The sequence below is a fragment of the Rhinopithecus roxellana genome, chromosome 1, assembly GCF_007565055.1.
Source record: "Rhinopithecus roxellana isolate Shanxi Qingling chromosome 1, ASM756505v1, whole genome shotgun sequence".
NCBI lineage: Eukaryota > Metazoa > Chordata > Mammalia > Primates > Cercopithecidae > Rhinopithecus > Rhinopithecus roxellana.
This window is the reverse complement of record NC_044549.1, coordinates 55154176-55179611: the sequence shown is the minus strand read 5'-3', so window position 1 is coordinate 55179611 and position 25436 is coordinate 55154176. Positions and strand designations below refer to the sequence as shown.

General features: G+C 48.1%; 1 protein-coding gene across 7 annotated transcripts in view; it reads left to right on the top strand.

The window, feature by feature from the left end:
- DOCK3 (dedicator of cytokinesis 3) overlaps positions 1 to 24778 on the top strand; it is a 666839-nt gene extending 642061 nt beyond the window's left edge. For 3 of the 7 annotated variants that reach the window (XM_030934847.1, XM_030934917.1, XM_030934785.1), the window contains 8 exons: positions 1173 to 1294; positions 2522 to 2660; positions 3187 to 3334; positions 15100 to 15218; positions 16376 to 16463; positions 20051 to 20173; positions 20728 to 20810; positions 21655 to 24778. In XM_030934847.1, coding sequence (XP_030790707.1) covers positions 1173 to 1294; positions 2522 to 2660; positions 3187 to 3334; positions 15100 to 15218; positions 16376 to 16463; positions 20051 to 20173; positions 20728 to 20810; positions 21655 to 22164 — 1332 coding nt within the window. In that variant the 3' untranslated portion in view covers positions 22165 to 24778. The remainder of the gene's footprint in view (positions 1 to 1172; positions 1295 to 2521; positions 2661 to 3186; positions 3335 to 15099; positions 15219 to 16375; positions 16464 to 20050; positions 20174 to 20727; positions 20811 to 21654) is intronic. The other 4 variants (XM_030934886.1, XM_030934854.1, XM_030934815.1 and 1 more) reach the window with 4 other exon arrangements.
- The last annotated feature ends 658 nt before the right edge of the window (positions 24779 to 25436 follow it).

The following is a 25436-nucleotide window of genomic DNA, read 5'->3' as shown; positions in this document are numbered from 1 at the left end:
TAGGATTCTCCCATGGTATTTCAAGGTGAAATATGCAGAGAAGCTCTTTTACATCTCCACCTTAAAATTGGAGTGTCGTTTAGTTAGGAACTTGGGCAGTATTGCTGAGTCTGGTGGGTATTCATTCCACTACTTCTCATTCCAGGGTCTCCTGCCTGTTTGGTCTCTGCTGTGTGCATACTTCCTCATCACAGCAGGTGACCCAGGCAGGCTGGAGCCTGGCCAGTGGGGAGGTTCCCTGCCATGTGGGTTGCAGCAAAAAGCACAAAACACTTTCCTATATACATCACATTCTTCCGTGTGCACACATATCCTTTATCCAGCTACAAAAATACATTTTAGCCCTCTGTATGCTTTGGAAGAAGTGGGTGGAAAACCCAGTGCTTCTTCACACCAACCTCAGAAATATCCCCAGTGGACTTAGGGCCCCTGTTCACTACAGATTTTGAAGGACTTGAGGAAACCTGAACAGTTATTTCTTCTGATTGCACACAGGGATGCAAACAAACATGCTGTCACCCAGTAGGGTTTGAGATCAGAACTCTGTGCCCAGAAATCTGTATACTTAATATGAATTAATTAAGCTAAAATAGATCTGTGCTATTTTTCAGTTACATACATCAGGATTTTATGTTCTGTCTCCCCGTAGACTGTGTCACAGACAACCCAGGTCACTAAGAGCTAGGCCATTTAGCAGTCTAATAAAACTCGACACCAATCCTTATGTAATTGGTGCCCACTGATTGACAACTAATAATAAGCTCTTCCTCTACTTTTTCCCAAATCTTGTTCTACTTATTCCATAGTGAGAAAACCTGTTAACACATTCCTATGAGCTCAGACCAGCTTCAGTTCATTCCAGAGGTGCTTCTCTTAGTGTGGAGTCAACCTGGGGCCTCGCACACGGCCTTTGGTCTAGGTTCCCATGCAGTTAGGAGGGTGTTTTAGTCATAAAGGGGGCATTGCCCAAAGGAATCAGTTCAGGTTCAGCCAACCATATGACTCTTTTTTGTTTCTTTTAGATTTTTGATCACCAGTCAGTTCTTCCCTCACATCCCTTAGTTACTTATTTATTCTTATTTACTTATTTATTCTTAGTTACTTATTTATTCTTAGTTACTTATTTATTCTTTACTCAACAGGAGTTGAGTAAGGCATTCATTTCTCAACAGGAGTTTCCAGGTTTGGATAAGCTAAGTCCTGCATGTTCAGGCACCAGCACCCCACGGGGAAATGTTCTGGCATCCCATAGCCCCATGAGTCCGGAGAGCATCAAGATGACCCATCGGCACAGGTATGGCCTTAGGGCTGGGGAGGGTTCCCTCTGGAGAGGTGAGTCTAAATTGTCAAGGGTCAGACAAAAGAGTCCTTGTGTATACTCATGTTCCCTCTTACCCATGCACACAGCAAACACTTATGTGGCTCCTGCCGTAGGACCCACACCCTGCATTCAGTCAGTCACTATCCTGGTTAAGAGAAGTGTATACATGATATTGTGGCAGCATGGAGGAGGGGGCATTTGGGGTAAGTCTTGAAGGATAAATAGATGTTTGCTAGGGGTTAGGAGGGTGATAGGGCAAGATCTAGGCAAATTGACTGACACATGCAGAAGCCTCAAGATATGAACAAGCCAGCCTGGTCAGCACTCTGAGTAGAGCCAAGTGGCTGGAGTGCAGGATTCCAGGGCATGGAAAAGGGGATAGGACCAACTCTGAATGAGCCTTGTTCATGCAGGCCTTTGGACTTGATCCCAAGGAGAATGAGGATCACCAAGTCAGTTTTAAGGAAGAAACAGCATAGTGATGTGAACATCAAAGACTGGTTTGCCTGGGCTCAACTGAGAATACTGAAAGTCTCTAAGCCAGGAAGGCCAGGTTGGAGGAGGAGACCAGTGAGAGGAGCCCCTCACTTAGGCTTGTTTTCCAGTGTGAGCGGCAACTCAGCACAGAATGGGCACTTAGTAAATAAGGAACAAATGAATGAGAGGCTTTCCTGGTATTGCTAGAGGAGAGCTATTGACAAGCCTTTTGGCCACAGATGTGGACAGAGGACCGCAGATAGTTCACAGCCAGCTATTTTGGTAGCTTCCCACACTGGGAAGAAGCCTCTGACCAAGGAGCAGATCCCATCATGGTGTTGGGGGTGGAGAGGTGGGCACTGACCCAGACTAATACCCCATAGAAAGGGGGACCTGAGATCTTTGACCTGATTTGGCATATCTCTTTATTCCTCCTGAGAAACTGCTAATGTCGTTAAACTGAGTGGCCATAAGCCATGTAGCTGTAGGTAGAGGCTTGTCCAGTGTACCACACCATTGTCTCTCCCAGACCAAGGGCTCCTGAGTAGCAGGGTACAGCTCAGGACTGCTCCAGGCCTCAGATGGGTATGAGCATTGGCTATGGAACCCTCCAAACCGGTGGTAGCTGAAACCAGGGATGACTGTTCCACACATTCTGCTCTGTTGTCCCCCTGCCACCTGCCATCGGCCTGATTCCTCCCTATTTCCCACTCTTACTCACAGCCCCATGAACTTGATGGGCACAGGCCGCCATTCATCATCCTCTCTCTCCTCACATGCGTCTAGTGAAGCAGGAAACATGGTGATGCTGGGCGACGGCTCCATGGGCGATGCTCCCGAGGACCTGTACCACCACATGCAGGTACAGAGCTGTCCAGGGAGAGTGGGCCAGGTCACCATGCCTACAGGACTCACCTTGCTGTTGCAATGTCTGATCTGAGGGCTGGCAACCCTGCCTAATTCTCTAGCTCCAAATTCAGAACACCCCTCATCAGAGCTAGAAAGCTGCCTTTCCTCCACACACCATCCTAAGTATCGGTTCCCAGGCCTTATTTCCCAAGAAGAAAATCCAGCTTCAGCCCTGGTTGCTTCAAGAGATCCCATGGGAAAGATCCTCTGCCAGAGTGCCCCCTTGCCTGGCATTCCTGTTGGCTTAGTCCTGCTTCCTCTGTGGTCACCGTAGTATGGCCAGCCCAACAACTTTGTTCCATATGGGTGGTATGGGTGGCCCCTAGTGCCCAACCATTAGCCTGGCCTCCATCAGGGCTCAGGGTATAGCATAAAGCACTGGGGCAGAGCACCTCAGGGCATGAAAAAGCCAACTCTGTGCCAGCCCTAAAGTCCTGGCCATTCAGACCTCTATCCTGCTGATTTTTCTCCCTTTGCAGCTTGTGTATCCCAACCCCAGGTACCAGGGCTCGGTCACCAACGTCTCTGTTCTGTCCTCGTCCCAGGCAAGCCCTTCTTCCTCCAGCCTGAGTTCCACTCACTCAGCACCATCCCAGATGATTACCTCTGCCCCTTCCAGTGCCCGAGGTAAGGATGGCAGGGTGCTACTTGCAGAATGGAGAAGAGAGGTCTTCGTGAACCCCACTCGGCTTCCCGTTATCTGTGACTGTGTCTTTGAGAGCAGCCCTGTGACTTAGAGAATACTCATTTGTGCTTTTACCACTAAGGACTCGAGAGTTCCTGCCTCCAGGCCTCTTCTCTGGCTGGCTTTAGACTCCACTCTGAGCAGTGGCTGCTGCTGTGCAGCCATTGCATTTCTACCTCAGTGAAAGGACACACAGCTTAGAAGAAAGCTCACTTCTTTCCCATTGAAATTTTTGCTAGAACAAAGATCAAAGTCAAGGCAAAAGTTAGTATTTTGTCTTGAGGAATCAGGCATGATGACAAAGTATGGAAAGTAAATCAGGAGACTAAAATTAACCCTGGAAAATGTTATTCTAAAACAGTAACAGCAACCAAAAAGTTTTTCTTCAGTTGGGAAAGGCTTTCTCAGAAAAGATGGCTCTGTAAAAACCTATTTACTTTGCCAATTATTACTTGTTTTCTAGTTCAGTTGAATAAATATTGTTCTTTGAGAGCCAGCATCTTTTTCACATTCTAATCCTAGTTCCCAAGTGAAAGTTGATTCTGTCCTTGTAGACAGAAACATTTGCTGTGGAATGGAAATTAGCTGTGGTAAATAGGATCTAATGCTTTCCAGGGTTGGCTTGCAGGGTAGTGACAGTGGTCTGAACTTGCCAGCCAGTCACTTGCTCTTGCTTCCAGGCTTCAGAAGGAGGGAGTCTCTTTGTTCTTCTCATTATTATAAAACCAAAGAAAAATAGCACAAATTTATTTATTTATTTATTTTTATTATTGTACTTTAAGTTCTGTGGTACATGTGCACACATGCAGGTTTGTTACATATGTATACGTGTGCCATGGTGGTGTTCTGCGCCCATTAAATCATCATTTACATTAGGTATATATTCTAATGCTATCCCTTCCCCCTCCTGCCACCCCACAATAGGCCCCAGTGCTGATGTTCCGCACCCTGTGTCCAAGTGTTCTCATTGTTCAGTTCCCACCTATGAGTGAGAACATGCGGTGTTTGGTTTTCTGTCCTTGCGATAGTTTGCTCAGAATGATGGTTTCCAGCTTTATCCATATCCCTACAAAGGACATGAACTCATCGTTTTATGGCTGCATAGTATTCCATGGTGCATATGTGCCACATTTTCTTAATCCACTCTATCATTGATGGACATTTGGGTTGGTTCCAAGTCTTTGCTATTGTGAATAGTGCCACCATAAACATGTGTGCATGTGTCCTTATAGCAGCATGATTTATAATCCTTTGGGTATATACCTGGTAATGGGATGGCTGGGTCAAATGGTATTTCTAGTTCTAGATCCTTGAGGAATTGCCACACTGTCTTCCACAATGGTTGAACTAGTTTACAGTCCCACCAACAGTGTAAAAGTGTTCTATTTCTCCACATCCTCTCCAGCACCTGTTGTTTCCTGACTTTTTAATGATCGCCATTCTAACTGGTTTGAGATGGTATCTCATTGTGGTTTTCATTTGCATTTCTCTGATGACCAGTGATGATGAGCATTTTTTCATGTGTCTGTTGGCTTCATAAATGTCTTGTTTTGAGAAGTATCTGTTCATATCCTTTGCCCACTTTTTGATGGGGTTGTTTGATTTTTTCTTGTAAATTTGTTTAAGTTCTTTGTAGATTCTGGATACTAGCCCTTTGTTAGATGGGTAGATTGTAACAATTTCCTCCCATTCTGTAGGTTGCCTGTTCACTCTGATGGTAGTTTCTTTTGCTGTGCAGAAGCTCTTTAGTTGAATTAGATCCCATTTGTCAATTTTGGCTTTTGTTGCCGTTGCTTTTGGTGTTCTAGTCATGAAGTCCTTGCCCATGCCTATGTCCTGAATGGTATTACCTGGGTTTTCTTATAGGGATTTTATGGTTTTAGGTCTAACATTTAAGTCTTTAATCCATCTTGAATTAATTTTTATATAAGGTATAAGGAAGGGATCCTGTTTCAGCTTTCTACATATGGCTAGCCAGTTTTCCCAGCACTATTTATTAAATAGGGAATCCTTTCCCCATTTCTTGTTTTTGTCAGGTTTGTCAAAGATCAGATGGTTGTAGATGTGCAGCATTATTTCCAAGGGCTCTATTCTGTTCCATTGGTCTATATCTCTGTTTTGTTACCAGTACCATGCTGTTTTGGATACTGTAGCCTTGTAGTATAGTTTGAAGTCAGGTAGTGTGATGCCTCCAGCTTTGTTCTTTTGTCTTAGGATTGCCTTGGCAGTGCAGGTTCTTTTTTGGTTCCATAAGAACTTTAAAGTAGTTTTTCCCAATTCTGTGAAAAAAGTCATTGGTAGCTTGAGGGGGATGGCATTGAATCTATAAATTACCTTGGGCAATATGGCTATTTTCACGATATTGATTCTTCCTATCCATGAGCATGGAATGTTCTTCCATATGTTTATGTCCTCTTTTATTTCATTGAGCAGTGATTTGTAGTTCTCCTTGAAGAGGTCCTTCACATCCCTTGTTAGTTGGATTCCTAGGTATTTTATTCTCTTTGAAGCAATTGTGAATGGGAGTTCACTCATGATTTGGCTCTCCATTTGTCTGTTATTGGTATATAGGAATGCTTGTGATTTTTGTACATTGATTTTGTATCCTGAGACTTTGCTGACATTGCTTATCAGCTTAAGGAGATTTTGGGCTGAGATGATGGGGTTTTCTAAATATACAATCATGTCATCTGCAAACAGGACAATTTGACTTCCTCTTTTCCTGACTGAATACCCTTTATTTCCTTCTCTTGCCTGATTGCCCTGGCCAGAACTTCCAACACTATGTTGAATAGGAGTGGTGAGAGAGGGCATCCCTGTCTTGTGCCAGTGTTCAAAGGGAATGCTTCCAGTTTTTGCCCATTCAGTATGATATTGGCTGTGGGTTTGTCATAAGTAGCTCTTATTATTTTGAGATACGTTCCATCAATACCTAGTTTATGGAGAGTTTTTAGCATGAAGTGCTGTTGAATTTTGTCAAAGGCCTTTTCTGCATCTATTGAGATAATCATGTGGTCTTTGTCTTTGGTTCTGTTTATGTGATGGATTACATTAATTGATTTGCATATGTTGAACCAGCCTTGCATCCCAGGGATGAAGCCAACTTGATCGTGGTGGATAAGCTTTTTGATGTGCTGCTGGATTCAGTTTGCCAGTATTTCACTGAGGATTTTTGCATCAATGTTCATCAGAGATATTGGTCTAAAGTTCTCTTTTTTTGTTGTGTCTCTGCCAGGCTTCAGTATCAGGATGATATTAGCCTCATAAAATGACTTAGGGAGGATTCCCTCTTTTTCTATTGATTGGAATAGTTTCAGAAGGAATGGTACCAGCTCCTCTTTGTACCTCTGGTAGAATTCGGCTGTGAATCCATCTGGTCCTGAACTTTTTTTTGGATGGTAGGCTATTAATTATTGCCTCAATTTCAGAACCTGTTATTGGTCTATTCAGGGATTCAACTTCTTCCTGGTTTAGTCTTGGGAGGGTGTATGTGTCCAGGAATTTATCCATTTCTTCTAGATTTTCTAGTTTATTTGCATAGAGGTGTTTATAGTATTCTCTGATGGTAGTTTGTATTTCTGTGAGATCGGTGGTGATCTCCTTTATCATTTTGTATTGCATCGGTTTGATTCTTCTGTCTTCTTTATTGGTGTTGCTAGTGGTCTAACAATTTTGTTGATCTTCTCAAAAAAACCAGCTCCTGGATTCATTGATTTTTTGAAGGGTTTTTTTTGTGTCTCTATCTCCTTCAGTTCTGTTCTGATCTTAGTTATTTCTTCCCTTCTGCTAGCTTTTGAATGTGTTTGCTCTTGCTTCTCTAGTTCTTTTAATTGTGATATTAGGGTGTCAATTTTAGATCTTTCCTGCTTTCTCTTGTGGGTATTTAGTGCTCTAAATTTCCCTGTACACACTGCTTTAAATGTGCCCCAGAGATTCTGGTATGTTGTGTCTTTGTTCTCATTGGTTTCAAAGAACATCTTTATTTCTGCCTTCATTTCATTGTGTACCCAGTAGTCATTCAGGAGCAGGTTGTTCAGTTTCCATGTAGTTGAGCAGTTTTTAGTGAGTGTCTTAATCCTGAGTTCCAGTTTGATTGCACTGTGGTCTGAGAGACAGTTTGTTATAATTTCTGTTCTTTACATTTGCTGAGGAGTGCTTTACTTCCAACTATGTGGGCAGTTTTGGAATAAGTGTGATGTGGTGCTGAGAAGAATGTATATTCTGTTGATTTGGGATGGAGAGTTCTGTAGATGTGTATTAGATCCGCTTGGTGCAGAGTTGAGTTCAATTCCTGGATATCCTTGTTAACTTTGTCTCACTGATCTAATGTTGACAGTGGGGTGTTAAAGTCTCCCATTATTATTGTGGGGGAGTCTAAGTCTCTTTGTAGGTCTCTAAGGACTTGCTTTATGAATCTGGGTGCTCCTGTGTTGGGTGCATATATATTTAGGATAGTTAACTCTTCTTGTTGAATTGATCCCTTTACCATTATGTAATGGCCTTCTTTGTCTCTTTTGATCTTTGTTGGTTTAAAGTCTGTTTTATCAGAGATTAGGATTGCAACCCCTGCTTTTTTTTGTTTTCCATTTGCTTGGTAGATCTTCCTCCATCCCTTTATTTTCAGCCTATGTGTGTCTCTGTATACGAGATGGGTCTCCTGAATACAGCACACTGATGGGTCTTGACTGTTTATCCAGTTTGCCAGTCTGTGTCTTTTAATTGGAGCATTTAGCCCGTTTACATTTGAGGTTAATATCATTATGTGTGAATTTGATCCTGTCATTATGATGTTAACTGGTTATTTTGCTCATTAGTTGATGCAGTTTCTTCCTAGCATCGATGGTCTTTACAATTTGGCATGTTTTTGCAGTGGTTGGTACTGGTTGTTCCTTTCCATGTTTAGTGCTTCCTTCAGGAGCTCTTGTAAGGCAGGCCTGGTGGTGACAGAATCTCTCAGCATTTGTTTGTCTGTAAAGGATTTTATTTCTCCTTCACTTACGAAGCTTAATTTGGCTGGATATGAAATTCTGGGTTGAAAATTATTTTCTTTAAGAATGTTGAATATTGGCCCCAACTGTCTTCTGGCTTGTAGAGTTTCTGCCAAGAGATCCACTGTTCGTCTGATGGGCTTTCCTTTGTGGATAACCCGACCTTTCTCTCTGGCTGCCCTTAACATGTTTTCCTTCATTGCAACTTTGGTGAATCTGGCAATTATGTGTCTTGGCGTTGCTCTTCTCGAGGAGTATCTTTGCGGCATTCTCTGTATTTCCTGAATTTGAATGTTGGCCTGCCTCGCTAGGTTGGGGAAGTTCTCCTGGATAATATCCTGAAGAGTGTTTTCCAACTTGGTTCCATTCTCCCCGTCACGAATAGGAACAGCTCCAGTCTGCAGCTCCCAGCGTGAGTGACACAGAAGACGGGTGATTTCTGCATTTCCAACTGAGGTACCGGGTTCATCTCACAAGGGCTTGTCAGACAGTGGGTGCAGCCCACGGAGCACGGCGGGACATCGCCTCACCCGGGAAGCCCAAGGGGTCAGGGAATTCCCTTTCCTAGCAAAGGGAAGCCGTGACAGATGGTACCTGGAAAATCGGGACACTCCAACCCTAATACTGCACTTTCCCAACGGCCTTAGCAAACGGCACACCAGGAGATTATATCCCGCGCCTGGCTCGGAGGATCCAACACCCATGGAGCCTCACTCACCTCTCTCTCAGCAGTCTGAGAGCAAACTGTGAGGCGGCAGCGAGGCTGGGGGAGGGGCGTCCACCATTGCTGAGACTTAAGTAGGTAAACAAAGGGGCTGGGAAGCTCAAACTGGGTGGAGCCCACCACAGCTCAAGGAGGCCTGCCTGCCTCTGTAGAGTCCACCTCTAGGGGCAGGGCATAGCTGAACAAAAGGCAGCAGAAACTTCTGCAGAATTAAACGTCCCTGTCTGACAGCTTTGAAGAGAGCAGTGGTTTTCCCAGCGTGGATTTTAAGATCTGAGAATGGGCAGACTGCCTCCTCAAGTGGGTCCTTGACCCCCGAGTAGTCTAACTGGGAGGCATCTCCCAGTATTGGGCAACTGACACCTCATACGGCAGGGTGCCCCTCTGAGACGAATCTTCCAGAGGAAGGATCAGACAGCAACATTTGCCACTGGTGATACCCGGGCAAACAGGGTCTGGAGTGGACCTCCAGCAAACTCCAACAGACCTGCACCTGAGGGTCCTGACTGTTAGAAGGAAAACTAACCAACAGAAAGGACATCCATACCAAAACCCCATCTGTGCGTCACCATCATCAAAGACCAAAGGTAGATAAAACCACAAAGATGGGGAGAAACCAGAGCAGAAAAGCTGAAAATTCTAAAAATTAGAGCGCCTCTTCTCCTCCAGAGGAACACAGCTCCTTGCCAGCAATGGAACAAAGCTGGACAGAGAATGACTTTGACGAGTTGAGAGAAGAAGGCTTAGACAATCGGTAATAACAAACTTCTCCCAGCTAAAGGAGGATGTTCGAACCCATCGCAAAGAAGCTAAAAACCTTGAAAAAAGAGTAGACGAATGGCTAACTAGAATAAGCAGTGTAGAGAAGTCCTTAAATGACCTGATGGAGCTGAAAACCATGGCACGAGAACTACGTGATGCATGCGCAAGCTTCAGTAGCCAATTTGATCAACTGGAAGAAAGGGTATCAGTGATTGAAGATCAAATGAATGAAATGAAGCGAGAAGAGAAGTTTAGAGAAAAAAGAGTAAAAAGAAACGAACAAAGCCTCCAAGAAATATGGGACTATGTGAAAAGACCAAATCTACGTCTGATTGGTGTAACAGCACAAATTTATGACATGAGAAGTCGTTAAGGAAAGAAGCTCTCCAAAGCACAGAAACCCACAAAGCCCACAACTGGGAGTAATGGAGAGAAGCCCACAGTAGGAGTGATGGCCGTGTGGCACAGTGAAAAGATGCAGTGACCACCTGGGAAAAGCCTTGGCAGATTGTAGAGGGAAGTGGAATAAGGTTGCAACAGGCAGTCAGACTTCCACCTGAAGTATTCAGACCAAGCCCTAATTTCCAGGGCAAGGGGATTAAGGCCACTTAGCCAGTTCATGGCCAAGCTAAGTTTGGTTCACAGATCTTTACACTCACCAGCCCTCACTCTCATGCCCATTCCACTGCCCATATTGCCTCCCTAGCATGGACTCTGAGGTCAGAAAAGGGGAGCCAGCATTTGAAAGCAGACATTTCTAGTACTAAATAGGACAAATGAACCAAAAGATTGGTGCATGCTGAAGATTTGTCAGTATGTGAAGGCTGCAGACATAGAGAAGGAGCAGTGATATGTGTTATCAAGAAGGCACATTGAAAGACAGCCTTGGGAATAAAAAGAAAAGAAACCCTGAGCCATGAATGCCACAGTTGAGGTTAGCATTTACAGTATCTTCAGGTAAATAGTCCTGAACAGAGCTTCAGAAACAGATTTTGTAATCCCTCTGGTTTTGTTTTTTTCCCTAACCCAAAGCGTGTCTAAGATATGCTCAGACATATCTAAGACTTTATCTGGTATTCTTGCTGAGGACAGATCTCTGAATCATGATGATTGATAAACACAGAAGGCAACCAAGGATGAACATTTGAACTCAATTACACTCTGACATTGGTCAGACACTTCCTCTAGGCTGTTCCAGATACTCAGTGTCCTGAAAAGAAGAATGAGGAGGAATAAGCAGGCCCTGCTGTTGGGGACCTCACAGTATGGCGGTTACCACCTTTCCCTTCTAGCTATTGACTGATTTATTCACTTATCAAGCTTTTACTGAATGCTTGTGAGGAATCTGCATGGATCTTGCCTTAGGGGCAGGTGGTGCACTACGTCAGTGCTGAATAGAGAGAAATTATGTTCTCCTTGTTTGGAAATAACTCCTTTTTACTTCAAATGCTTGGTTATCTGTTGCTGCATAATAAACCACCCCCAAAACTTCTTAAAATAATCTATAATAATCTCTTATTCTGTGGGTTTACAGGGCTCACTGAGCAATTCTCACTTGGAGTCAGATGTCACTGGCTGGAATCATCTAAAGGCTCAGCTGGGCTGGATATTCGAGATGGCTTACATACATGGCTGACAATTGATGCTGGTGGTCAGCTTGGGGTGCGGCTGGGACTGTCAACTTGAGCCCCTACATATGACCTTTCCATGTGACTTAGACTTCTCACAGCATGGCAGCTGATTATCCCCGGAGAAAGCATTCTAAGAGACCCAGGAAGAAGCCTCAAGGCTCCTTTTTACCCAGCCTTGGATGTCCCAGGAAGCCCCCATGTTTCTATTGTCTCGTCAAGTCACTAATGTCAACCCCGATACCAGAGAGGGGAATGAGATTACACCTCATGTTGTAAGGAATGGCATGTGTGTTTTGGGAGGGAAGGCGTTGATGGTCACTATTTTTGGAGAGGAGCTGTCACAATGGCCAAACTCCAGAATATCACACAGAGGAAGGCTGAGAGAAGCCCCTTCCCTTTCGGGGGTAAACATTAAGTGCAAAAATAAGCAAAATGGTTAACTAGAACTTGGCCCAAAGAGAATAGTGACAAGATCAGAGGATGTAAGAAAGAAAGGAAGTCCCTTCTAGACCACAACTTCCATACAATCCGTGTGCAGGCTCATCTGGAGAAAGGTGCAGGTCCTACGTCTGTCAAGCATGGTGTTAGGCCCTGGGAGACAAAATAGAAGGGTCTGTGTGACATGGCATCATAGAGAAAGACTGATACTTTCAAATGCATGTAGTAGATGTAGATGCACTCTGGGCTAAGAAGGGAGGAAACAGTCCACTCTGTTTGAGGTTTGTGTTTGGTATTACCAGGGAGGGGAAAGCTTTCATAAAGGTGATCTTGAGGGAAGTCCTTTGCATTGGGGTTACTTTCCCCACTCCCAAGAGTGGTCATGAGACCACTGGCTTTCCTTGCCATACCCATGGACACTGCTGTGATTCCTGTTGCTTTGGAAATGTCAGAGAGGAATGGCCTGTCAGGCAGTCTAAACTCTTGTGAGTTGACAGCTCCCCCTGCTGATCAAAAGGCTGACTGGAGCTAGGAAACAGGGATTTTGAATAATCCTTAAGTAATTCATTGACACTGGGGTTTACTAGACTACAACTCACATAATTCAGAAGTCCCATGAACACAGAAACCCTTGTGGTGTTCAAATGTTTTCATGAAAAGTAACCATCACCTTCTCCTACCATGGGATTGGCTGCCCAGGGCAGAGGGCAGGGGAAGGGAAGTGAAGTGGTACAGGTAAAAAATTTAGTGGTGGCAAGGAGCACCCCTTTGTGGCCACCATAGCCCAGAGAGACCACCATAACAAGAGTCTGAATCTTCAGCAGAGCCCCTGAGCCCTGGCTACAGCCTTCAGGCTTCTGTATCTCCATCCTAACCCCCTCACACGGATCAGGATATTGAGTATGCAGATGTGGGGCTTTCTTCATGAGCTGTGAGCTCCATGAGGTGAGAGATCACGGACAACCTGAGCAAGACAGTATACCAGGTTCCAATCACATGCTTGGTGTGGAATGGGCATTAGATATGGGTTTGATGTTACTGAGTTAGTCTAAAAGTGCTGTTTGTGTGTGTGTGTGTGTGTGTGTGTGCATACTGAACAGAGAGTAGTCCTGTCTAGAGCTGTGGGCCGCAAGGCTCAGGAAGGATTCTGAGAGTTTCTTGCTGGGAAAGCATTATATCAGTCAGTGAGAACAGGTGCTTTTTTCATTTCTCTTTACATAGCCATCTTCTTGAGGTTGCCTAAGAGTACAGGTTCTAAAAGAGAACATAGAAACCAGTAAAATCACAAAATAGCAATTCAAGTTGAGTTTTAAAAATCATACTTTATTCATTCTCTTACAAGTGAAAGAACATTTTTTAACGACTGGGTCTTAAAGCCAGCCCTGAGGTTCTACAAACAGGATTACTCAGACCAACTGTGGAAAAAGTTACATTACTGGTTTTTGTTGTTGTTGTTGTTGTTGTTGTTGTTGTTGTTGTTGTTGTTTTGAGACGGAGTCTCGCTCTGTCGCCCAGGCTGGAGTGCAGTGGCGTGATCTCAGCTCACTGCAAGCTCCGCCTCCCGGGTTCACGCCATTCTCCTGCCTCAGCCTCCCGAGTAGCTGGGACTACAGGCGCCCGCCATCTCGCCGGGCTAGTTTTTTTTTGTATTTTTTAGTAGAGACGGGGTTTCACTGTGTTAGCCAGGATGGTCTCGATCTCCTGACCTCGTGATCCGCCCGTCTCGGCCTCCCAAAGTGCTGGGATTACAGGCTTGAGCCACCGCGCCCGGCCCATTACTGGTATTTATTAAGCTGACTTCTTAAAAGTATTTTAGTCTCATCTTCTTGGACTAACATGAATACAAGAGGAATTTCTCAAGGACTCCTGTGGCAAGCTGGCTGAAGAAGACTTATTTTTAGCTGTGTCCTGACAGTGCTGGCACTGCACACTCAAAGGAAAGCCCCAGAGACCCTGAGTTCCAGAGACACAGAGCCTCTAGGAGCTGCAGATTGACCCCTGCTGCAGATTCAGCTGGAGCCCATGGGTTGGTCTAAGCTTCACTCAGACGACACCCCAGACAGGGATTTCAACCATAAGAGCCAGGCAGAGGTTTGAGGTCCAGGTGATCCTCCTGTGATGGCTCCGATTCCCCCAGTGGTTTCTCATGGATATGCTGGTATCTGGTACAATGAGCACATTTGGAGGGCCTTCCAAATTACCCATTCCCCCAGGAAAGCCAGCAAGTTACTCTTGCTGCTTCTGTGGAAGATCTTCTCAAGGACCATGGGTTGACAAGTTCCTGGACCTATGGCTGTGGCCTGAATCCATGGGGACTAAGTCACACCACATGTGGCTTGGTGTGGCCTCCATAACAGTCCCTCAGGCTAGGGAAAATCACTGCAGAGGCCTCACAGGAGTAGAACATGAATCAAGTCAACTAAAGAGCCTGGGTTAAAGCCCCATAATTTCCACATTAGTTCCATGAACCCTGAGTTCACGGAAGGGCAAGTGTCACAGAGCAAAACCCCAGAGAGCAACCTGGGTGCAGAGCCCTGGCCCCCAGCCAGCCTGGCTGTAGGGTTGCAGTAGGACTGGCAGGAAGGCAGAGGCCAGGCGCTGGGGACCTAGAATCTTGAGGGCGAAAGCCTCTGAGAAAAGCCGGTAGGGAGCCAGGTGAGAACAGGGCCAGTGGTGTCAAAAGGTAAGTGTGTAAAGACACAGTATGTCAAGTAATAACTGTGTGGCTATGTTATCTGAGTGTCTCTGTCTCTGTGTGAGTGTCTCCATTGCAAGCTGGCCTGTTCCCATGCCTGGACCCCAGGAGAGCCCAGCATACAGGCCACACCCATTTCCTGATAGTGCTGGATGCAGGGAGCCCCTAGCCACCCTGCTCCAGTTCTTAACTCTCCTCACCCTCTGCTTCTGAGCATGGTGGGGGCTGTGTCAGCAGATCTGCATCTCACCAGCCTGCCGTATGTCAGCCTTGGCTGGGACATGAGGTGCAGCCACTGCCACCATCTAACAACCAGGCTCTGCTTCATTCCTCCTGTGCTTGCTGAGCTCATCCTCACCCTAACTGCAAGGGATACCTACTCTGGTTCCCTAATCCTGAGGATGCTTGACTGCTGGACCCTCCATCTGTGGCTTGTCATCTGTGCTTGATTGTTCTCACTTGGTTACAGGCTCTCCCTCTCTGCCAGATAAGTACCGCCATGCCCGTGAAATGATGTTGTTGCTGCCCACATACCGGGATCGCCCAAGCAGTGCTATGTATCCAGCAGCCATTCTGGAGAACGGACAGGTAATAGACCCACCACACTGACTGCCCTCTGCTGCAAGTGTGTTAGCCTGTGCTTCCCTCCTTGCATTTGCTGGGCCTTCTGCATTGTCCTACATGCCTCTCTCATTCCACTGTAAGATCCCTCAAAAGGCTGCTGGGCTCCTGGATATGGAGTGCAGTGAACCTGAGGACCAGCAATCCAGAGTGTAGGCGTGAGTAGAATGGTGGCGGGAACCACCACTGGAATCAGCCCTGCTCATGTAGCTATCTGTCCTTCCCGCCAGATTCCTGGACTCCTCATCCCTAAACAGTCTAGCGGAGGTAATTGGTTCTTTGCAGCCTGTCCTGAGAAGGCAGTGGTGGACACATTGGTCTGGAAGATATTCTTCCTTCCTATTTGTGTGGCATCCTCACTGGAGCAAAGTCTGCCTCTTTTACTCATCCATCCAGCTGAAGTCCCTCACTACCTGCTGGGCTGTTCTACATGCCATTTGCACAACTCTCCAAATGCTCTGCCTGGGGACCTTGATCAAGAAGCTATAGGGATTAACTCCCTCCCCTGGGCAGTCTGCCCCCGCCCTTCTATCAGGGTCCATAAAAGTCACCTCTCAGTGACCATTACCTAGCCTCAGAATGCCAGGAGTTTCTTAGTGGCACCTCCCTGTGCCTGATCGGCTCTGCTAGCTAGAGGGATGAGGTTTGCTTGGCAGCTGCCTATCAAAACAGCAAGTCCTGTCTGTGACTCTAGGCTTGATGCTGTCCTTTCCTCTACCTTCGGCGCTAACATGGGCCTGTGCAGGGCCTCTCCAGGAGGCTAAACCTGTCAATGCTCATGGGAAAGTGGGGATCTCTCTGGCCATACAAAAGGATGCAAACAGATGCTCCCAGGTAGCTGTGTTCTGTTTCTTGGGCCCTACATAAGACAGCCTGGGTCCTAGCCAGATACTGGAGGATGATACCGCAAATATTGTGTATAGAAGCAATGAGAACCAGACATCCTGGACAGTTTTTCCTAGGGCTGGCCAGGAGGTCTCAGTATATCTCAAGTGTGAGCTGTACCACTGCTTTGTTTTCCCTGTCTGATCTTGTAATGTCCTGTCTCTTGTGGCCCACAACACTGCCTCCCAAGATATAACTGGTTGTTTTCACTCTCTATAATGTTTATCTCCTTCCTTCAGCCACCGAATTTCCAGCGAGCCCTGTTCCAGCAAGTGGTCGGAGCCTGCAAACCTTGCAGTGATCCCAATCTGTCTGTGGCTGAAAAAGGTATTGTTCCCCAGGTGGCCTTCTTCCCATGTCTGTCCCCATCCTGAGTGTCTGACTCTTGTCCCTGAGTACCAGCTGGCCAGGGCTAAGCCATACTTCAACACTCAGGTCTGTCTGTCTGTCCAGAATTCTGACCAATTCTTGTGCTCACTATTTAACCCATGTCTGGCTTGATGCTAAGGTTTATATCCTGTATCCCTCCTTCCCCAGGGCCTACCCTCAAAGAGGCCCCAGGTACCTCCTGCCCTGAGCCCACCTTTATGGAAACTTGGGCTTGTGTGTGCAAACTGTAGACAACTACTTCCCTGGACTCCTCCCAACCACCTGCAGAATTCAGCAGGCCTTGTGGCCCCTTTGGTCCCTCTCAGCTTGGGCCCTCAGGGATCTTTCCTTGGAGCTTAGAATAGGCCATGGCCAAACGAGCCCCAAGAGGAAGGGGAAAGACATGCTATTTCCCAAAGACAGGCTTCTCCAAGTGAAGCCCAGGGTGCCCCAAAGGAGTCCAGTCCTCCTGTAGCCACTGTGGCCAGCAGCTGCTGTGAATTCATCTTTTATTGCCAGGCCACCAACCATACTGTGAGACTAAGCAATCCTCCTTAGACTTGTGGCTGTTTAGAGAGTGGGCATTTTACCCTGCGTTCTGCTTCTGCAAGCTGATGGAAGAAGCAGACTCAGACCTCAGACACAGAGATCTGAATTAATTTTAACAGAGAGTAATACTAAGTGCTGAGCCTTCCTGCCACACAGAACCTGGCCTCATATCCACCCCTCTCCTCACAGGTTCTCTGCCTAGCTGCTCCATCTATTGGAGTTTAGGGCACATTCAGTTCCCACCAATACAACCTGTCATCCCCTATTCCTCCAAAGCTGTCATCATCACGTTATCATCGTACCTGTTCATCAAGTGCTATGTGCTGTCCCCACTGTTATGCTCCGCCTTTGCTCATCATGGAGGACATACCTCTGTGTCCTCTTTAAAGAGACAAAAAACTGATGGGCACTGAAGCTGGGTGCCCCGCCACAAAGGGCCTGGAGACTGGCTGAAGATGCCTTCATAGCTTCATGGTCGTATATCCCGAAAACATGCAGCTTCTTGGACTTCTGCACCTGTGACCCAAAACAGAGTGCCCTTTTCGCCTGGAGGGCTAGAATCCACAGTGGCATTTCTTCAGCTGAGATGCAGAGCAACGTCAGAAGTAGCCAAGAGTCTAGATAGGCTTAGAGCTCAAACAGGTGCTGTTGGCCCGACCAGGACCCTACCCCAACCAGATACATTAGCGCTTCAGGCCTCAGGCCAAGGCCAGACTACATCAAGGAGCTGGACATGCCCACCACTAGGTGTGGAAGGAAAGGAGGGTTGTCTCAGAACAGAGGCTGAGCCCAGAGCAAGCATATCCATACTACAAGGCCAGCATTTAGAGGGCAGCTAATCAGACATTTGCCCAGTGGCAACACACAGGCCGGAGTGTAGCTCCCTAAGTCTCTACCTGGATCCTCCAGGGCAGGAACTGTACATACTTGTCATCATTTTCTTGTCAGTCAGGGTTCTGAGTCCCATGAGGACTACATCTCTCACAGGTATCTCTTTTTGCCAAGCAGTGACTCCCAGATCAGGCGAGCCTGCCTTCAGGACCATGGGCTATGCACTGGCGGCCTCAGGCCAGTGCTGGACAGTTGTTAATGGTGAGGGAGGGAGGCGACAGGATATAGTTGGGATCACCCCTCTTTTCCTACGATAAGTCATTCTATATTAGCCTTCCCTCTAGCCCCAGTGCACATGTGCTACATGACAAAGGTCTGCTGGCCCCACTGCTCACAGACATCAGGCTGCAGGGCAAACTTGATGGTTTCTGGTTTACGTGGAGTCACTCAGGCAGGCACCCTTTTGTAAACCATTACAGCCCTGTCAGCTTTCTTCTCCCATAGCCTTCCTGGCCTAGAGCTCCTTTGAGCCGTTGTGGGTGAACATCTGCACCCCTTAATTCTTCCAGGGCTAGGTGTGCATCTGAGATCCTGGGCTGTCAAAACCCCTTTAGGGAAGCTGCCCAGACCCATTTCCAAGCTTCCTATTCCCTGATACTTCTTTGGTGGCTTTTTATGGAGAAGGTGCTTTTTTTGGCAGAGAGGGGAAGGTGCAGGGAGCCTTAGCACCAAGAAGCTCATGCTGCATCTTGTAGAGAGTGTGGGTGAGTGGCCTGTTCTTGGGATGGCTCAGGCTCTCTGAGGAGGCTATTTGGTGAAAGCCATCTGATGCTCATCAGATGCAGAATTATTTCCTCCTTTCAGGCAACAGCTAAGTGTCTCACCTGCAACTCAATCATTGGCACACCCCTCCTTCCTGCCACCAGCCATCAACCATACCAGGAGACTGGGCAATTCTCCTCAGAACTGAGGCTGTTTAGACAGTGGAGTTTTACCCTATGTTCTGCTGCAAGCCCACACCAGTTCCTGAGCAAGAGGAAGATGATGATGATGGATGGATGTCACAATCTTATCCCTGGACAGCTGAGGGGGCCCAGCCCTTCTGGCCACATCCTTTTCAAAGAACAGACTCTAGCTCCTCCCTTCCAAAGCTTCTCAGCTCCCATTAGGCCCTGAAATTCCCCTCTCTGTGTCTAGACCAGGAAGAACCCAAACCTTAGGCTCAATGTAGCTACCACGGCCTGAGAACAAATCCAGTGACAGCACCTGGATTGTGAGCTGCTTCTCTGCTGCTAATAGCCCAAAGGGGAGAGTGGAGTTGCCTGGCTCCAACAGAGAAAGGACATATTTCTTTTTGCTGGTATTTGTTCTCTAGGAGGAGCTGGCCAAGAGAATTCACATGTCCACTGCTGCTTCTGCAGAGTGGCACCCTCAGACCCCAGGGTCCAGCCATCATTCCTCTCTCCTCCTGAAAAATCTGTCATCCCAACTGTGGCTGAGGGGACAGTATTCTGGCAGTGGACTCCTTCTTTAACACAGAAGGACACTCTGTGCTTCCCTTTATCCTGGGCCCACTGCACCCTGCATCCATGGCATGTGGGTGCTAGGAACTGGGGTTCTCTAGATGCCAAAGGGCACTCATGGGCTCCACAGCCCTCCCTCCTCCTGTTAGGAAGCAGTGAGTCCAGCTGAATCTGGGCTGCAGTTTCTTCCAACAGGTACCTGTATTTGCTCCCTGCTTTTCCTACTGAGCCTGGGCAGTAGGAGAGCTGACTCTAGACTTTGGCAAAGAGCTCTGTGTCCTGTGTTCTCTCTATATTCTCATTCTCATCTCTACTCTTCTGTCCTGTTTTCTCTTCTCCTCCTGGCAGATCCCAGAGGCCGCAGCTGTTCACTCCTTGCTGCACATTCAGCTATCTCATCCTGAATATTCTTTAGACATAAGCTCACTCTGTTGCCCTCCTCTTAAGCAGCTTCAATCCCTGGGCAGTCTCCCCTGTGGGCCACAGTGCCTTGCTTGGCCAGTGTTTTTAGTTCCAGGTGCTGGCATGCCCCACACGTGTGCTGGATACATGGTGCACACTGGAGAAGCCACAGGCTGTACTTCTCCCAGAGGGTGGCTCAAGAAGTAATCTCCCTTCATGCCATCTGTTTCCACCCTTCAGCTGTGCCAGCAGCCCCCAGCAGCTGGAGTCTGGATAGCGGAGCCCAAGAGGCCCAGCCCTTCCTGTCTGCCCATATGGGGCGCATCCTGGCCCCCCCAGTGCCTCCCCGAAGCCTGCTGCATGGTAAGAAGACCTCCAGCGGGTCCCCCAATAGTCCCTGGTCTCAGACTCTGCTCAAGGGCCACAGCAACAACCATCTAAGCTGAGAAGATTGGCCATTCTCTGGGCCGACTCAGCCAAAGCAAAAACAGCCCCACCACAGGAAGGATCCTGCTGGGCTTTGGGGTCAGTGAGGTTTCTGAGTACAACAGGTTAGCTCAGGAAGGCAATCCCAACTAGAAGGCTGAAGACAATGGAATTGACTGTGCCAGGCACACTTCTCACCAGACTGTTTCATCGCCTAGCAGTGGGCTACAGCTGCCGCTGCCTAAGGCCTGTTCCACAGACTTCTGAAGCACTCAACTTTTCTGACTTCCTGTGTGGAGTGGGTTTCTTCTACCCCAGCAGCCTGTGTTTTGGAGAAGGCCAGTGTAAAGAGAGGTTTATCCATAGCCCTCAATGCTGAGGGGTCCCCAGGGGACTCTTCTCATGCCTGCCCAGTTGGCCCAGCAAGATGGTGCTGGCATGAAGCCTGTGCAGGGCCCCCAGCTGAGGCTCTGGTTCTGTTCCCTTTGCAGGTCATTACTCCCTACACTTTGACGCCTTCCACCACCCTCTGGGTGATACCCCCCCAGCTCTCCCTGCCCGGACCCTGCGCAAGGTAATGTACTGAAGCGGCAGCCCCACCAGGCTGTGAGATGAGTCATCTTGTCTGCTCTAGAACCACCCTTGGGGTCTACAGGAGGAACCGGAGCCCTCCCCTTCACCTCTCTCCCCAGCCTGGCAGAAGCTGGGGGTGGCCAGAGCCACACTTGAGCTGCAGGTGCACACTTGTGTCCTGCAGCAAATGTGATGGGGGCAGGGAGATCAGAGGGTCCTGGAGACAACAACACACAGTACCAAGAGTGTGTGGGCAGTGAGCACTGGGAAACCTGGGGGCTGTCAGCCAGCACCAAGGTATCAACACACCATAGTTCGCTAGCTAAACAAACGTTCCTGTGGTGATCAGAGAGCATTTCAAACTAGAATTCAGTAAAAGCAAGAACTTTATGAAAAACTCAGGAGAGTAAAATTTCCTACCTGTTAGTTTGTCTGCAAATTGGAAAAGACTGAGTCTATCACAGATTTTAGCAGCAGAATACATTCCTCTAGTCCATGGCCCACCAGGGTTCTTTCTGTCCCCCTCAACAGGCCTGATGACCCAGCCTTTATGTCAGTATCCCAGAGCCACCGACAGCAGCCTGGGACCTGGGACCAGGGGGCACCAATGCCCAGCAGCCAGGGCAGGGCCATTTTTTGGCCACAGAAATGCAGATGATTCTGGAGTTCCACTGGCTTACTTCAGGGTGGTGGGAGGAGCTGGGAGCTTGTTGCTGAAGAAACAAGAAACATGCTGTTGGTGAGGGTTAAAGTTCATTTATAAGCAGGCTCTTGGTCTTCCCATGGCGGGCAAGTCAGCCTGTCTGGAGAGAGGGATTCTAACATGCCCACCCTTTCCTTCACAGTCTCCTCTCCACCCTATCCCAGCCTCCCCAACAAGCCCCCAGTCAGGTCTGGACGGCAGCAACTCTACGCTGTCCGGCAGTGCCAGCAGCGGTGTGTCCTCCTTGAGTGAGAGTAACTTTGGGCACTCCTCGGAGGTCCCACCTCGCACTGACACCATGGACTCCATGCCAAGCCAGGCCTGGAATGCTGACGAAGATCTTGAGCCACCCTACCTCCCTGTCCACTACAGCCTCTCTGAATCTGCCGTCCTGGACTCCATCAAGGCCCAGCCATGCCGAAGCCACTCAGCCCCAGGGTGCGTCATCCCTCAGGACCCCATGGACCCGCCTGCGCTGCCGCCCAAGCCCTACCACCCCCGCCTGCCAGCCCTGGAGCACGATGAGGGGGTGCTGCTGCGTGAAGAGACTGAGAGGCCTCGAGGCCTGCACCGCAAGGCTTCATTGCCTCCTGGGAGCGCTAAGGAGGAGCAGGCCCGCATGGCTTGGGAGCACGGCCGAGGGGAGCAGTAAGGGGCAATGAGGCGGCTGGGATGCCGCCCTCAGTAAGCAGCTTGCCAACCACTCCAGGTCTGAAAAGCAAGTCCCCCAGCCCGACCGCAGGGAGCCAGAGAGGCTTGGCACTCAGGAGAGAACCACCCCAAGTCTCCATTCTACTGCCGTGAACTCATGTGTTGCCATGTACAGAGGCCACAGCAGCATGAAGGGTTGTGGCTTCCCTTTTTATTTTTTTACATTTCCATTTCTATGGGTTTTCCTTTCTTTCCTTTATGCAGTAGATGCTTTCTTCCTCCTGCAGTTCTGGACCATGTGGAGCTATATGGAGAAATTGCACAGACAGAATCACTTTGCCACACTGCAGGGCCCAGGAGCGGGAGCCCAGGCCCTCCCTCCAGGGTAGAGATGCACAGAATGGAAATTGCACTAAGGACCTCTTCCTTTGCTGTATGGACAGAAGAGTTCATGGTTGCATTCAGGGATTGCAAGGACCATATAGACATGTCACAGGTGGAAAAAGGGCCACAAGCCGTTTTGCACAAATGCCTGTCCACCTGCCCCTCTTCCATCCAGGAGTGTGCTACTGAGGGGCTGGCTGGACCAACCTGCTGGCTCAGGCATGTGACTGGCCTAACTGCATGCCCAGGGAACTGCCAGGGTTCAATGGGCCAGCCGTCTCCTACTCCATCTTGGATTTTTCTCTCCATCACATTATTTCTGACCATTTGCTCTCTTCCATTCTTGAAACACCTCATGCCCCACAGGAGCCCCAGTGGTGACTGGATCTGCAAAGGTTATCTCCCACCCTCTGGGGTTTGAGTGGAGGTATGGAGCCAGAGGGGCTATCTTAGCCACCTTCCTCCTAGGGAGAGCTGGTCCCCTTCCTATGTGGTAGAGACTGGTGTAAGAGTGAGTCTGGGGTGTGGCAGGCGCCAGAAATCCTCGAAGCTTTCAGAAGCGTTCAGAATGCCTACCATCAGCTCCTGAATCAGGGATTTTCAGCACTACCTCTGAGCCATGGGGGTGGCTGCCTAGCCAGGCTTCCAGGCCCTGAGGACATGTGGTCAGGTTCAGCAGGCTCCTGGGTAAAGAGGGTGGGAAGGAGCTTCTCCTTTTGGAAGCAGATAGCCGTGCAGGTAGAATTGTCATCTCCCAAGTGGCCACATACAGCAATCCGCTCCAGGCCATGGGGACCACCACTCAGGGTTTGGGGCTGGCAGGAGGGCAGTTTCTCCAGTCTCCCCAGTCTGTTGGTGTCTTTATAGGAAACTATAAAGCAGAGCAGTGGTGTCTTCAGAGGAAACTCATTCAAGTCAGGGCACTGATTTTCCTCTCAGTTTATTATTTGGGGGGATAGGGTCAGGTGGGTATAGTAGTACTTCACCAGGGTGCTTTTAAGTTACTTTAAAAAAAAAAAGCCTACAAAATTTATTTTTTCTTTTATTTGCTCAAGTTCATATTAATGATGGTCACAAGGCTGCCTTGTTGGGCAGGCATGTTGCCCCCATTTCCTCTTCTGCCGGCCTGTGTGACCTTCACAGCCAGGCCCTGGGCCCAAGCCCCTCATCCCTTCTCCACTGCCCCTATTTCCAGACAGTAAAGGCCATGGTCAGGGTGTTTTTCACTTGTAAACAAACCCCAGCTTGTTCAACAGAAATGCTCGTAACCTACTGGGAAAGATGGAGGTCTAAATTACCTCCAGGGTTTTTCTGGGGCTTTATCATCAGTGTGGGTCCCTTCTGATACCATCAGGCTCACTCCAGGCAGAGTGGGGCAGAAGGCTGCTAAGGATGTGGGCCCTCAAAGGGCTGGCCTGCTTCTCAGCCTACATTTATTTGCAAGCTTCACTCTCTGGACCATCTGGTGTTCACAGGTGTTAGAGGGTCGGGGCTAGCTTCAGATTTGATTCAAAGGTAGGAGAGCTTAGATTTTAAGGCACTTCTGAACGTCAATCCCTGGACAAGGCAGCCATCACATAAGAACAGCTACCTTCTCCACTTCGTGGCACAAGAGGTAAGGAGAGGAGTATGGGTTCATTTGGCTTCGCATTATGCAAGTTGAAACCGTTTGTTTCCCCTCTCCATTTTCCCTAACTGAATGAAAAGGACACATTCTGAAATCCCTTTTGTTGGAGAATTATTCAGTCTGAGGGGAAATGGGAGGCCAGAGATGAGAACCCTTTGAGAAGATTGTAAAATACTGATTTTCATTCTTTCAAGCTTACTTGTAAATACCTATTTGAATGCTGTGTATTTGTACAGGAATTTGAGCAAAAAATGTATAGAGTGTGATGTCCAATTGGTATTCAGCACTATAAATGTGTTTTTAACCTCACGCATTCTGTGCTTATTTAAAACAAGAAAACTTCTAACCATTCTTTTCTGTATTCATGTTTAAAGAAAACAAGTGATTTAAAAATGATCTTACCTGTACCAGAAAAGCAAAGTTAAAGGAAACAAAATTGTACCATTGTCCCAAGAGGTATTTTACTGTATATATTGTGGTAGCATGTTCAAAATCCAACAAGTAATGTGAATTTTAGATGTAAATATCTGCCACTTGATTTTTCCCCCTTTCCCCACTTCCTTGACTGCTGTGATGTGAATTAAAGATGAATATCTGGTAATGATCCACTGAATTCACTGAATGGGAGCAGAGGATGTGCCCCTCTCCAACCCTTGTCGCCGGGCTCCAAGCCCTTTTTAGCCCCATAGACATGTCCTTTTTGCACTGAGTAGAGCCAACCCTTCCTCAAGGCAGGCAGCCAGGAGGGCACTTGGAAGGAGGGCAGTCGAAATGGAAACATCCTCCAGTGCTTCTCTGCTGATCCCCGGGACCCCACTCAGGAGGCCCCTCAGCAGCAGGGGACCCCGAAGGCCTAGCGGGGAGGCAGGAGGAGGCGGGCCAGCCACCAAGCCACGCTTCTGAGCTTGTAAGGGCACCTCCCGAGTCCCTCACCTTCCCACTCTGAGGCGACCCCATAACCTCGACCGATGATCCGGCCCGGGCGCTTCCCTCCACGGTCTAGAGTGGCGGCCCAGCTTTGAGCTTGGCGCGCCTTGAGCCCTTCCTCCGGATGTCCCGGCGTCCGTCCACCCCGCACGTCTCCTGTCAGGCTATGCACGGCGGTCTCCGGTCAGGTGGAGGTTCAGGAGGTGGGCTTCCAAAGGTTGGGTCCCTTGCCCAAGCGAATGAAAGAAGAAAAAAGGAAAGAAACTTTTGAGTCTTGCCTGCGGTCGCCCGCCTTCCCTCCCTGCCTAACCTGTCTTGGCTGACCCCAAAACAAC